General features: G+C 54.3%; 7 protein-coding genes across 7 annotated transcripts, besides 5 other annotated features; 3 read left to right on the forward strand and 4 right to left on the reverse strand.

The window, feature by feature from the left end:
- Positions 1-565: 565 nt before the first annotated feature.
- TraAM80_08247 (receptor-type adenylate cyclase) lies at positions 566-1,027 on the forward strand (the record flags this gene model as incomplete). Its single annotated transcript, XM_029385001.1, has 1 exon — positions 566-1,027. The coding sequence occupies one exon, from the start codon at positions 566-568 to the stop codon at positions 1,025-1,027; it is 462 nt and encodes a 153-aa protein (XP_029235141.1).
- A 138-nt stretch (positions 1,028-1,165) lies between these two features.
- Positions 1,166-1,864, forward strand: TraAM80_08248 (receptor-type adenylate cyclase; the record flags this gene model as incomplete). The annotated part of the gene is made up of 1 exon (XM_029385002.1): positions 1,166-1,864. One exon carries the CDS (start codon positions 1,166-1,168, stop codon positions 1,862-1,864), a length of 699 nt encoding a protein of 232 aa, XP_029235142.1.
- Positions 1,865-3,085: 1,221 nt separating this feature from the next.
- Positions 3,086-3,125: a sequence feature (A-rich).
- A 64-nt stretch (positions 3,126-3,189) lies between these two features.
- On the reverse strand, positions 3,190-3,693 carry TraAM80_08249 (clathrin coat assembly protein AP19; the record flags this gene model as incomplete). Its single annotated transcript, XM_029385003.1, has 1 exon — positions 3,190-3,693. The coding sequence occupies one exon, from the start codon at positions 3,691-3,693 to the stop codon at positions 3,190-3,192; it is 504 nt and encodes a 167-aa protein (XP_029235143.1).
- Positions 3,694-3,896: 203 nt separating this feature from the next.
- Positions 3,897-3,924: a microsatellite.
- Positions 3,925-4,271: 347 nt separating this feature from the next.
- On the reverse strand, positions 4,272-4,640 carry TraAM80_08250 (uncharacterized protein; the record flags this gene model as incomplete). Its single annotated transcript, XM_029385004.1, has 1 exon — positions 4,272-4,640. One exon carries the CDS (start codon positions 4,638-4,640, stop codon positions 4,272-4,274), a length of 369 nt encoding a protein of 122 aa, XP_029235144.1.
- Positions 4,641-4,934: 294 nt separating this feature from the next.
- Positions 4,935-5,258, forward strand: TraAM80_08251 (uncharacterized protein; the record flags this gene model as incomplete). The annotated part of the gene is made up of 1 exon (XM_029385005.1): positions 4,935-5,258. The coding sequence occupies one exon, from the start codon at positions 4,935-4,937 to the stop codon at positions 5,256-5,258; it is 324 nt and encodes a 107-aa protein (XP_029235145.1).
- A 485-nt stretch (positions 5,259-5,743) lies between these two features.
- Positions 5,744-5,797: a microsatellite.
- A 141-nt stretch (positions 5,798-5,938) lies between these two features.
- Positions 5,939-7,261, reverse strand: TraAM80_08252 (uncharacterized protein; the record flags this gene model as incomplete). Its single annotated transcript, XM_029385006.1, has 1 exon — positions 5,939-7,261. The coding sequence occupies one exon, from the start codon at positions 7,259-7,261 to the stop codon at positions 5,939-5,941; it is 1,323 nt and encodes a 440-aa protein (XP_029235146.1).
- Positions 7,262-8,071: 810 nt separating this feature from the next.
- Positions 8,072-8,232: a sequence feature (A-rich).
- A 236-nt stretch (positions 8,233-8,468) lies between these two features.
- On the reverse strand, positions 8,469-10,241 carry TraAM80_08253 (uncharacterized protein; the record flags this gene model as incomplete). The annotated part of the gene is made up of 1 exon (XM_029385007.1): positions 8,469-10,241. The coding sequence occupies one exon, from the start codon at positions 10,239-10,241 to the stop codon at positions 8,469-8,471; it is 1,773 nt and encodes a 590-aa protein (XP_029235147.1).
- A 426-nt stretch (positions 10,242-10,667) lies between these two features.
- Positions 10,668-10,698: a microsatellite.
- Positions 10,699-11,634: the final 936 nt, after the last annotated feature.

The raw sequence follows: 11,634 nt of genomic DNA on the forward strand, positions 1-11,634 counted from the left end.
TGTGTGTGTGGTGTGGGGGGGGGGTCGACGATGAGCTAAGGTCTCTTTGCCCACGCCAGCTGTGGGCTGGGGTTCTTCTTCACAATTTCACATGGCGGCAAAGGGTCTTTTTGGCGATGCTGACTGGCGCGCCGGTCGGCGAACTAATTGAGGACAATTGACGAAAAGGAGACGGGCTGAAGGCGTCCTGGCAGCAGGTGGTCACGACGGGGACGACCCCGCTGGCGAGGGACACGCGGTACGGTGCCATTCAGCGCTTCCAGGGGGTGATGCGGGACTGCCTGACGAGCAGTGTGCAGACGGACTGGCACGGATACGGGGCGTTTTCTCAAGAATGACGGCGAAGGCGAGTTGATGGGTGGGTTGCCGGCGAGGTGCTCGCACGGGCGCTGAGTAACCGTAAATGCGTGGGTGATCGCGAGGCGTTCATGGCGTCTCTCTTCAACCAACGCCGGTGTGTGGTGTGGGCGGCCTTGTCGTTGGGGACTACGGTGGGGAGTGCAAAGGTGCGGCGGCATCGCAAGGTGCCATTTGCTACTGCAACGAGGGCGGCCGCACGGTGTACATGAAGCGCTTTGTGGAAGGCTACCGGGCAGAGGCAGTCGGTGAGGGGCGTATGGCGTTTCGGTTGTCATATTGCAACGTTTCGAACGCCTTCATTGCCGCCGGTGTTCAGTGGGGTGCCCCTTCTGATAGCTGGCAGCAGTGCTGCGCAACGTGCGATGGTGGGTGTGTGGTGGGATTTCCGTCCTTTCTCTTTCGCCAGCGCCTGACGCTGGGCGTGCGGAGTGTGGCCTTCATCGGCTCGCTGGAGCTGCAGTTCTTGGCGCTTGTGGAGCACCTCGGCAACACGACGCCCGTTCGGTGCCGCGGCGATGCGCGTGTGTTCGTTGCGTTTCCCGAGTTTGCGCCGCTGCACGCCGACTTCGTCGCTGCGTTTGCTGGCGGCGCGGGTGCCGACCGCGCTGTGTTCTTGAGGAGCCTGCCGCACTGGGGCGACGCGAACTCGACGTCGGAGACCGCCTAGGAGTTCACTCACAGTGTGCCCAACGCCACGCAACAGATGGCGCGGCGTGTGATGCCGTTGGCGGTGCCGGGTGCGGTGTGAACTACAGCGCGGCGCGCATTTCTGTGTGGTGGCTTTCTCGTGTGCTGGGCCCCGCCGATGTGGTACGTAGAGTCCGCTGAGCGCGGGCTGGCAATTGCGCAGCTGATCGGCATCATCGTCGCGGTGGTGCTGCTGTGCTGCTGTCGCGACCCACGTGACAACGCGACTGCGCCGAAGGAGCCGACGGACCCCGTGACGCTCGTGTTCACTGACGTCGAGAGCAGCACGGCGCTGTGGGTCGCGTGCCCTGAGGCGATGTCCGACGCGGTGGCGACGCACCACCAGCTGATCCGCGAGCTGATCGCGAAGTACCGTTGCTACGAGGTGAAGACGATCGGTGACTCGTTCATGATAGCGTGCAAGAGTGCGTTTGCCGCCGTGCAGCTTGTGCGCGAGCTGCAGCGGGTGTTTCTGCGGCACGCGTGGGGGACAAGTGTGCTTGACGACGCGTACCGCAAGTTCGAGGAGAGCCGGGCGGAGGAGGGGGCGGAGGCAGAGGGGCACGTGCCGCCGACAGCGCGCCTGGACGCCGCCGTGTACCGGCAGCACTGGAACGGTCTGCGGGTGCGTGTGGGGGTGCACACTGGGCTGTGCGACATCCGCCGCGACGAGGTTACGGAGAGGTACGACTACTACGGCGGCGCGGTGAACATGGCGGCACGCACGGAGAGCATGGGGGGCGGCGGGCAGGAACGGCAGGCGTGGCGCACGGCGCCCATGCCTCCCGGCGCCCAGCGGCCAGTCCTGGGGTGGTAGGCGGCCAGCCGGGGCCGCCGGGGCGGCGGGCGAACCGGAGGCGAGAGGCGGCAGGCAGCGACGAGATGAGGGGCCGCCAGCGGGCCCCCGGGCCCGCCCCTCTCCATTTTTTGTGGCTCTTCCTTCTCGCCGCCGGCGCGGCATCGTCGCCGAAGGGGCGACAAGAACGCCGAAAACCGGGAGATGGGGGGCGAGAGAGCTGGAAGAGAAGCGGGCGTAAGATCGCGTGGGGCGGGGGGGGCAGGAAAAAAAAAAGATATAGGCACGAGAGTGGGAGCCGTGGGGCAGGCAGCATACGCCCCCGCCCCCAGAATAGGCGCCGCTTCCGGCGTCGTAGAGTCGCCGCCCCTCTCGGCCGCCGTTTTGAGGCGTCGAGGCGGCCGCCGGCAGCCGCCGGCACCTGTGTGGCTTTGGCTCCGGGCGACATCACGCCCCGCCGCCGCGATGGGCGGCGGCTCGGAGGCGCGGGGGGATCCCAAATGGACTGTGATTATGAAAAGTGATAGCTAGCAGCGGCTCTCTATTTACCGCCCTCTTGGCCGGCCTCTGTGTCGGCTGGCCCCTCCTCTGTTGTGGTTTCCCTTCCGGCGTCCCACGCTCGCCGGACCCATCGCCTCAGGCCGGTTCCGCTCGGGGGCTCGCCGGAAAGCCCCAGCGCCCTCGACCCGCGGACGACGTCAGCGAACCCCGCGCTCTTGCCCCGAGGGAAGCTCAGAACTCGCGGCCCCTTATTGTCGCCCGAGGCCTCTCGCCGCGCGTTGCCGGGGGCAGGCGCTGGCTGCCGGGCATTGTCCGGCATTTGCGCCTCCGACGGACGGGCCGCGCCGGGCGTCAGGAAGCGAATTCCCGCTCGGCTCTCCTGCCCCTATCCACTGGCTGGCCTTCTTGGCCGGTGTCGTCTGGCTAATCCTTGTCGAGATGAAAAAGGGAGAGAAGTCGCGGCTGGGCAGCTCTTGCTTTGTCGCCCCACATCCATCCTTTTTTTTTCTTTCGCCGTCGGCTCTTCGTTTCCGCCGCGGAGGCCCCTCCAGCTGCCCGCGCCTGGCACTTTGCAGAGGCCCTTCCAGCGCGACGCGCCGCTGGCAGGGCTGAACCCCCGACCGGCAGCGAAAGCCGACGGGAAAAAAAAAGGGCAAGAATCAATGCGGGGCGTGGGCAACATCTACAAACGCCCCTGCCCCATTGCGCACCCTTCGCGCCGGGTGCGCCAAGAGAAGGGGAAAACCCAAAAGCAAAAAGAGAACCCAAACACATCCACAAAGGCCCAGCCAGCCACAGTCGCCATATGTATATATATATTAGTTCATCCCCTCCATTTCGGCAAGCTATGAAGTTTTGAGTGCGCCCACGGTCGCCGCCAAAGCCGCCACCGCACCGTTCGACCCAGACTGCTCACTCTCCTCCGAGACGCTGTCGTGCACCTGAATGTACTTTAGCACCGCGCGTTTGCTGCTATCCTCCAATTCACCGCCCAACATCACCTCATCCAGCACAAAATAGGCACGATGAAAGTTGAAGATGAGGTCGAGTTCGCAAACGTTGCCAAAGTAGCGATCCAATATTTCTACAAAGTGGTGGATGACTTCCAAAGCAATGAGCTCGTTATCGTCGTGATCGATGGAAACGACAAAGTAAAGGGAGGCGTAACGACGACAAATGTATTTGTTGCCTCTGTGTTCCACCACATTAGAAAGCCGCACCGAACGACCCAGAGCGAGGTGACATACCTCCCGCACAATTTTGGCCTTTTCTTTTTTGGAATACGCAACATACCACTTGGCCAGGCGCAGCTTGCCCTGTCGGCTGATAAGAAGTAGGTATTTTATCATCAACGCTCCGCCAGAGGCCCCTGCCGCTCGCCAAAGAATCCTACAAGGCACCTCTCTGCCTCTTGCTTATGCCCTTTTCTCACTCGTTCTCCCTCTCAGTTTCCTGGCGAGGCAGCGGAATCAGACTTCTAGCTTTCTTCCTTGGCTCCGGCGATAGGTGCATACACAAGGGAAAACAACCGCGTGGGGGGGGGGGGGAGAATAACAAAAAAAGGAACGAACAAACAAACAGGATTTTAGAGATAGTAAAGATATTATATAATATCTTTGTACGCAGGGCATCCGTCTCCACTCTTGGCAATTGTCCGCGCATTGTGCGCACACACGTTTCTCTACCACACGAAAAATGCAAAAAGAAAACACCAACAAAAAAACTCCTTAAAAAAGGCAAGAATGAAAGAGAGTCCGCCACTATTATCACAAACACAACACACATGCAATAGTCATTACGCATGTGTTTCCTGCTGTTTTCTCACCTCAATCAGAGTTGTTGCTTGCAGGTTCGGGATTCATCTGCAACAAGCGCATCAGTGGCGAAAAGACAACCATCAGGAAGCACCAAATTACACACTCCAAGTTTAACCTCTCAGCAAACGAGCAACGCTAGTCTGCATAGAAGGGGTGGAAAAAGGGAATAACACACCTTTGGGTGTTTGATCGCAGGACGGAATGATAGAAAACCACCCCACCACGCCCTCCTCCAACAACACTGTGGGGTTGCACCTATACAAGACGTCTGGGTGAACATCATATGGAGCAGTAATGCTCTCCACATTCCCACTTTCACGCACCTTATGAAAGCAAAGGTGGGTACGTCGCTTCCCCTCCCCTTTCCGTTCTGCATCACCAACGCCACTGTCGACACTACTTTGTACAGCAGCAGTATCCAGTGCAACTTCCGGCGCCAGTAATCTTCGAAGGAAGGACTCGAAGGCGGGCCATAGCATGAGTGTAAACTCCCGTCACCCACACCTCCGCGTGTTCCGCCAAAGCGTGGAAGCCCAGAGAGCTCAACAGGCTGGGAAGTAATTGCAATGCACACACCTCTCGACGGGACCAAAGATGGTGCCCCAGTATCGGATTGGCGCACGTGAAGCTCACATAGACGCGACAACGTTGGCCCTACTCCACCACTGTTTCCAAGACTTGCCTGCCACCAAGGAGGAGAACTTGGTTCACACTCCTAAAAAAGTTGGCGGCTGTTCCAAAGGTCCCGTGTTCCCCTCCATGTTATTCTGAAGATGGGAAACGGTGCAGCCGCCCTAGCGTGGTCACGCATCGCAGATCACAACCTCGCGAAATTAAAGTCCCACGTGGCGAAGTTGATTTCCGTGGTCCTACACCCCATCAGTGGCCGTGGAAGAAGAGGTGAAAGTTTTAGTTCCCTTCACATCCTAATACAGGCTCAAGGAATGCATCCCTCGCTAGGGTCGCTCCAACTCATCCTGAATGTGGCACAAAAGCCACACCGGTCCAGCTTTCAGCGTACTCACCTGCGGCTCCACCATAACCCCCTCTTGTCATTCAAATATGCTCCCTCTATAGCAGCTGTTCCTAGCAGCTGACCCATCGGGATCACAGCCGTCCCACACCTCTCTTTAAGTGCCAGTCTCCCCACCAACCGCACCATCGCCAGCGTCACTTGCATCCCCATGCGGGGTTGCCGTAGTTCGCTAGCGAGGCGATACACGGTCCTGCTTGCCCATCGAAATGCACCTAACCCCACCGGCGCCTATGATTCCTTGGACGGCTTGAGTCAGGGCCTCCGCAAAGTTTGTGGCCGCCTGTAGCTGCACTACCTTGCCTGCGGTGCCAGACTGAAGAGTGTGAGAGAGATTTACAGTTGTGTACTCCCCTGAGAAAAGGATGTGGGGGTGATGCGGGGCGGGGCGGGAGCGTGTGTGTTTGTTAGTGGTACAAAACAAAAAACAACACGCATTCACACACATACGTGCGTTGTATACAAGCAAACGTATTATAGTAATACTGAACCCCCAAAAGTTGTGATCGGGCCACCACAGCACATGGAGCCTTTTCGCCTGGCAAGACGTTTTTTTTTTTTTTCATACGGGTTTACATTTTTTTTCTTCTTGTTTTACTTTTTGCTCTCGCTACTCTGCACGCCCGTTCAACGCTCGCCAAAACACGACAAACAGTTCGCCATCACACACAAACCCCGGTTCATTCCTTGTCCTTGCCGTTCTCTCTCTGTGCTTGGAAATAACCCCCCCCCTCTCCACTCCACTCATGCCTTTACTTGGCCTCGCCTCCCCTTTGGCATTCCATCGTTTGGCAGATGGTTTCCAAAGGATGATTCGTAGAAGTGGTCATCCATGTACTTGAGCATGCCCCAGTTTGAAGTCAACTTCAGCAGCGCATCGTCTCCATTTGAGCGTCCCGCGATGGTTGGGCTCTGCACCACCTTTTGCCCGCGCCGCCGCCATACCCCCTCGACCCGCACAACGTACTCGGAAACGCGACAGAACACCATTTCCGCAAGAAGCGCACGGCACGTGTGCTCTGCGAGGACATGCCAATACTGATCGCTAAACACCCCACCTCTCTTCCCTTTCCCTGTTTGCAGTGGGCAGGCCACGCTGTCGGACTCCAATGCCCACCGCAACTGACCCATCACACCGCGACAGAACACACCTTTCCAGTGATATGAGTACTCTCCCACAGCACTATCGGGAATAATGGCATCTCCCCGGATTTCCTCAGTGGACGGTGAAATGTGGTTTTTTGCCTCTGTTACCTCTTGTCCCTGTTCCCAAGGAAACAAGGCCCGAAAATTGCACAGATCAAAGACAGTCTCACTGTTGTAGGTTGATGCAATCATTTGCGTCAAAGCGGAAATCTCCTTGGCATCTGCGTAAGGAAACATATTCACAAGGTTCGGAAAAAGCTCCTTGAAGGCTACAAGAGACCCATGAAAGGATGACCCCCCACTGAGCGCTGTTCGGTCCGTACGCACAATACCGTTCTCAATAAGATGCTGGATGCATGCATAAAGCTCCAACCTGCGTTCATAGTGCTCGGCTCGGTCATAGTACTTCATGAGAGCACTAAGATTGTCTTTTCCTGCAGTTGGGGCATGCACATAATCAAGATAAGATTCGCCTAAAAGTTCATGTGTGATATCCAAACAAAGACGCGATGCATCTGAAGAAGAGCGCCGCAACAATGTACACTTCTCTACTTCCCACCACAATGTTGCTGGTGTCCACTGCCGGTTGTACTGTACAAGAGCATTGTAGAACATCTCAAGACAGATATGGTCGCGCTTCCCGCGGTGTTCGTTCCACCCATTGTGTGGCTCAAGACAAAGACTGCACCAATTCTCTGTTTCATTCCACACCCATGAGCAGGCTAGGTTGTTATTGCTGGTGGTGGTGCTGCTGCTGCAACCTAAACTTGCTGTCACAGTCTCACGCGGGGCAGTCGTCACAAGGCGATGGCGCCGTTGATGGCTCTCCGGAAATCGGAAGAACGACGATGATGATGTCAGCCGATGCACCTGTTTCAGAAACGGGCAACAAAGGTCGACGGCACCCTTCTTGCTCCACATGGTATGCCGCTCTTTTCCCCCGCGTCGGTAGCCACTACCGACTGAACAGCACGGAGGGCACGAGGCTCCCCTCACTTCCCTAAGGAGAGATGCGGTGGAAAAAAGGCACATCATACAAGCAGCACATAAAAGTACCAGCACACAAGGAGGACAAAATGCGTTCCGTCCTCAGGAACATAAATGTGTGGGACACAACTGCGCCAGGCAGTGGATGAGAGTAATCAAGGAGATGTCAAGTCCACATAAATGAACGGATGAAGAAATGAATATGCAAAGCAAACCAAAAAAAAAAAAACAATGCAGGGAAGGGAAGGGAAAAATGCAAATCGAATTTCACCCGCACAGACACACTCAAACACATTCATGCATGTATACAGAAATAAGGGGACGGAAGGCGTACTTTTGGGTCCCTTGTTGCCTTCTTTTTAATTTTCACACCTCACTCTGAATCCCCGCTGACTCCCAATACCGCAGCGCACATTATTCGGCGTCGCACACGCACACACAGAAAGCACGTGACAAGAATAAAAACAAAAAGTGTTGAAAAAATGTAAAGAAATGACGCGCAAACAACGAGCCATGTACAAGAGGTCTGCCCACGCAACTCACTCGCGAGGGCGCAGGCAGGAAATTACAAAAGCATAGATAACCACCTACACACGCACACGTGTTGTGAAGAGAGAAAGAGAGGCTCAAGCGGCTCCTGCATGCAACCCAACCTGACGCCAGCCCCACAACACCACAAGAATAAATCACGCATAGAAAACAACGAAGAAAAAAAAAAAGCGACGGAGGTGGATCGCAAAGTTGAAACAAAAAAAAAAAAAATGAACACAACGAAGACAAAAAAAAAAAAAATAGTCCTAACAAACAACGCAATAAAAACAACAAAAGAAAAAAAAAAGCACGGAAGGAAGCCAAACAAACAACAACAAGAGCAATAACAGAGAGAATGGCAAAAAAAAAAAAAACACCAAGCGAACAACCGTCCAACGAAAAAGTACTCCGACTCGGACAACTCCAGTATAGTTCTCGTTATTTATTCCGTCCTGGAAATTATGAATTTATGTACATATATATTCTTTTTTCGGAGTTGCATCTCTCCATCCTTGTAAACACATTCCTTACACGCACACATACCTCTTTAAGTCTTTTTATTTTTTTAAGCTTTTTAAAAACAAAATCGTGTAAGCCTCTTCCTATTCCCTCATTGCAGTGGGGTCACTACACCATTCGTAGTAAACGTGGAGGATCCCATAAAGCCGTCTAGCGGGGCATCTGGGCAGGTCCGTATTGTATCAAGATTGCTAGTTGCACACGTGAGAATCAAGCTGCTAATGCTGTTTTCATCCAACATGCCGTTGTGCCGTGCCGGTAGTAGGACTACCCCACTTTCCCCTGCCTCCCCTGCAGCGCTTCCAGAGGGAAATACAGGCATGTTACCCGCATTTCCATGTTGAAGAAGTAACTGCTGATGTATCCATTCCAGGGACTCAGAAGCCAACGGGAGGAGACTGCCGCTAGCTGGTGGACTACCCGGAGACTTCTCCGAACTGGTGTGACTGAATGAATAGACCCGAGAATGCTGATACTGGAGCTGCGGTTGATGCTGGACGTGCGGGCTCCACAAGAAATTGTGAAGTGAAGCTTGAGCGGTGGGCGAAAAATGCATCAATGAGTTTGTCGATTGTTGTCGCGGCGTCGAGAGAGAAAAGAAACCCTCACTTTCATGGGTCTTTACACGTTGGTGGGTCTGCACACCGCCCAATGTCGCCACTGTCCCATTGTGGAAGCATGGTGGGTGGGCCTTATCACTCACAATGCGCTGGAACGGCTCCTTACAGTGGGTATTCTCCATTGTAAAAGCATCTTTTTCAAACAAATGTTGTGAGTGTTCACATTTTCCCTCGCACGGATACGACGATGCAAAGTAAACAGACTCCGGCTCTCCAAGTGGACTACTTGACAAGGCGGCAGAGGAGTCGTGGCGGACCTCAGAAGCGTCAGGAACGTGTACAGAGGCAAGGGGAACGCAAACGCCACCATCAGCCGTAGTGGTTTGACACCTTGGGGACATGGCATCCATTCTCTGTATGTACGGAGCCTCCAAAAACTTTTCCGCATCTGAGGAATTGAGGGATATTATCCGTTCTTGGCAGCCAGTGTTATCACCACCTGGAAATGCACTTCTTATCGTCGTCGTCATGGCAAAACCTTGACCCAACGAACGTATTAAGGAAGCAAAGGAAGAGCACGCACGGAAAATTGGTGACAACAGTGTTGAGTTAGGTGGAGGGCCAGAAGCCCCCACGTTTCGTCTGCTGAAAAAATTCTCATTCCTGCCATATGCATCGTCGTTGTGAGGACCTAAACTTGGCTCCACATTCTCACGACCAACAATACAGCAGACTCGCGATGTTTCATCTGAATCGCTAGAACGACACCGTGCATTCTCTTCGCGCGGCGATGGCGGCGCCGTTGTTGTAACCCCAACACCTAAAAGTTCATCATATTCATATGGTGTGTTGTGTTCCTCCTCCTGTTGTTTCCCCAATACATGAAGATCGCTCCGGTGGAAATTAACATCTTCAGTCTTGCCAAGGGCAAGACGTCGCAGCGCTGGGGGGGCGTCGGAGTCCTCGCTCAAGTTTCCCAGAGCCTCCTTGAGTTTCCGCCTACACTGCTCCACCGTATCTTTCATGGGCAGAGTATTGGAAAACCTACTGCAGCTGCTGGAAGAGCTCTGAATGTGATCTGACGTCCGCGAGCCATGGAAGTATGAATTTTGTGCTGCACGCAAGGAGTGTGCGCGATGTCGAGCTGTGGCTGACGTTTCTCCTTCCTCCTGCCCCGTGTGTTTACTACTCTGCATTGCCGTAAGCACGACCTCCAGTCCTACGGGATTGCTCATGCTAGGAGCGCCGATGGCACCGGTTCCCCTTTTTGCTTCCTCCGCCTCCTTCACTCTCGTGGTTCCCATAGCCAAATTCCTTAGACAAAAAAGCAGAAATAAAGAGATAGGGCAATATAGGATGTAGCAGACGTCACAAATCAACAAAAAACGTTATACACAGTGCTCGCGTGCATCAATGCACGCACACAGATGCAGAAAGGGAGAGGGAAAAAAAAGTGTACCCCAATGCACCCAAGCACCTGCACGCAAAAAGTAAACGTAGTAAACAGCTGCTCACAAATCAAAACTCATAAAGCACATGCAATGGCAGTTAGGTTATCGCCGTGAACCCACAAAGCGGCAGTCTTTAAGTTTGCCTTCCCAAGCGAACTCCCCACTGTATTCCACGCAGGGCTGAGGAGTAGCGCCAGTGGGGACCCTAAAAAAAAAAAAACTGCGCCCCCTCTTCCACAAACCTACCACTAACGAGGCTGAGTGAAGGGAGAACGGGACAAATAAAAAAAAAAAAAAAAAAAAAAAAAAATAGGGTTTAACTCCGCACACAGCTAACCCACATGCAACAGAGGGTGTGAAAGTAAGTAAGTAGCTTCCCAAAACGCCGCCGTGTGCCACCGCATGGTCCACAGCTGCAGCAGCGGACGTGGGGCCAAGCAGAAGCGGCCCGTGCCCCTGCCACAGCGACCAACACACGACAAGTTGGGCGTAGTTATTATTTCCGTTTTTTCATGGCTTTATTTCCCATTTTATGGAGCACCAATTAAGTTCCTTCCGTGGCGGCGTCCTCCATTTTTCCATGATACACTTAATAGTTTTCAAGTTGCGGCATTCTCCATCTTTACGGCGTGGCTACACCCACAGCGCGGGTGCCAGCACCCGTGTTTGTTCCCGGCCACAGACGCTCTCACGAACGCCAGTGCTGCAACTGTACCGGCGCCATCAGACGTGACAAAAAAAAAAACCCTCGGAAAAAAAAAGACCGGGGAAGGGCAAGTGGGAGGCTTAAAAGAAGCGGGTGGGAGCGTCACTGTGACTGCGAAGACACCATCAGCACAGCGAGAATCATGTGTTCAGCTGCAAAACGGTGCGGCGGCGCTCTTTTTGTCATGTAAACGTCCTTTATGATCTCCCTGTCGGCATATCCGCCTCGTTCGGCTCCCCTCCCCTCCCCGTGACGTATAGTGAAGTGATAGGGCGGCAGGCGCAGGAATCCAGCGCCCATTACTGCAAAGACAAAAAAAAAAAAACGTGGCGAGGGTGCAAGAAGACCCCGCCGCAGCGGTCGCACCAAACGCATCGAAAGTGGAATCTGCAGGGAAAGAGAAGGGACCTCCAGCACTCATGCCGACTGTGGAAATAAAGGCAATCCGTGTTAACCAAACCGATAACCGTTCTTCGGCATGTAGCTGGCAAGGCCAAAATAATGCTGCGCGAAGGTGGCCGTCGCAGCAAAAAAAGTCTG

This window comes from Trypanosoma rangeli (genome assembly GCF_003719475.1).
Source record: "Trypanosoma rangeli strain AM80 chromosome Unknown Tra_15.4_contig_00392, whole genome shotgun sequence".
Taxonomy (NCBI): Eukaryota; Euglenozoa; class Kinetoplastea; order Trypanosomatida; family Trypanosomatidae; genus Trypanosoma; species Trypanosoma rangeli.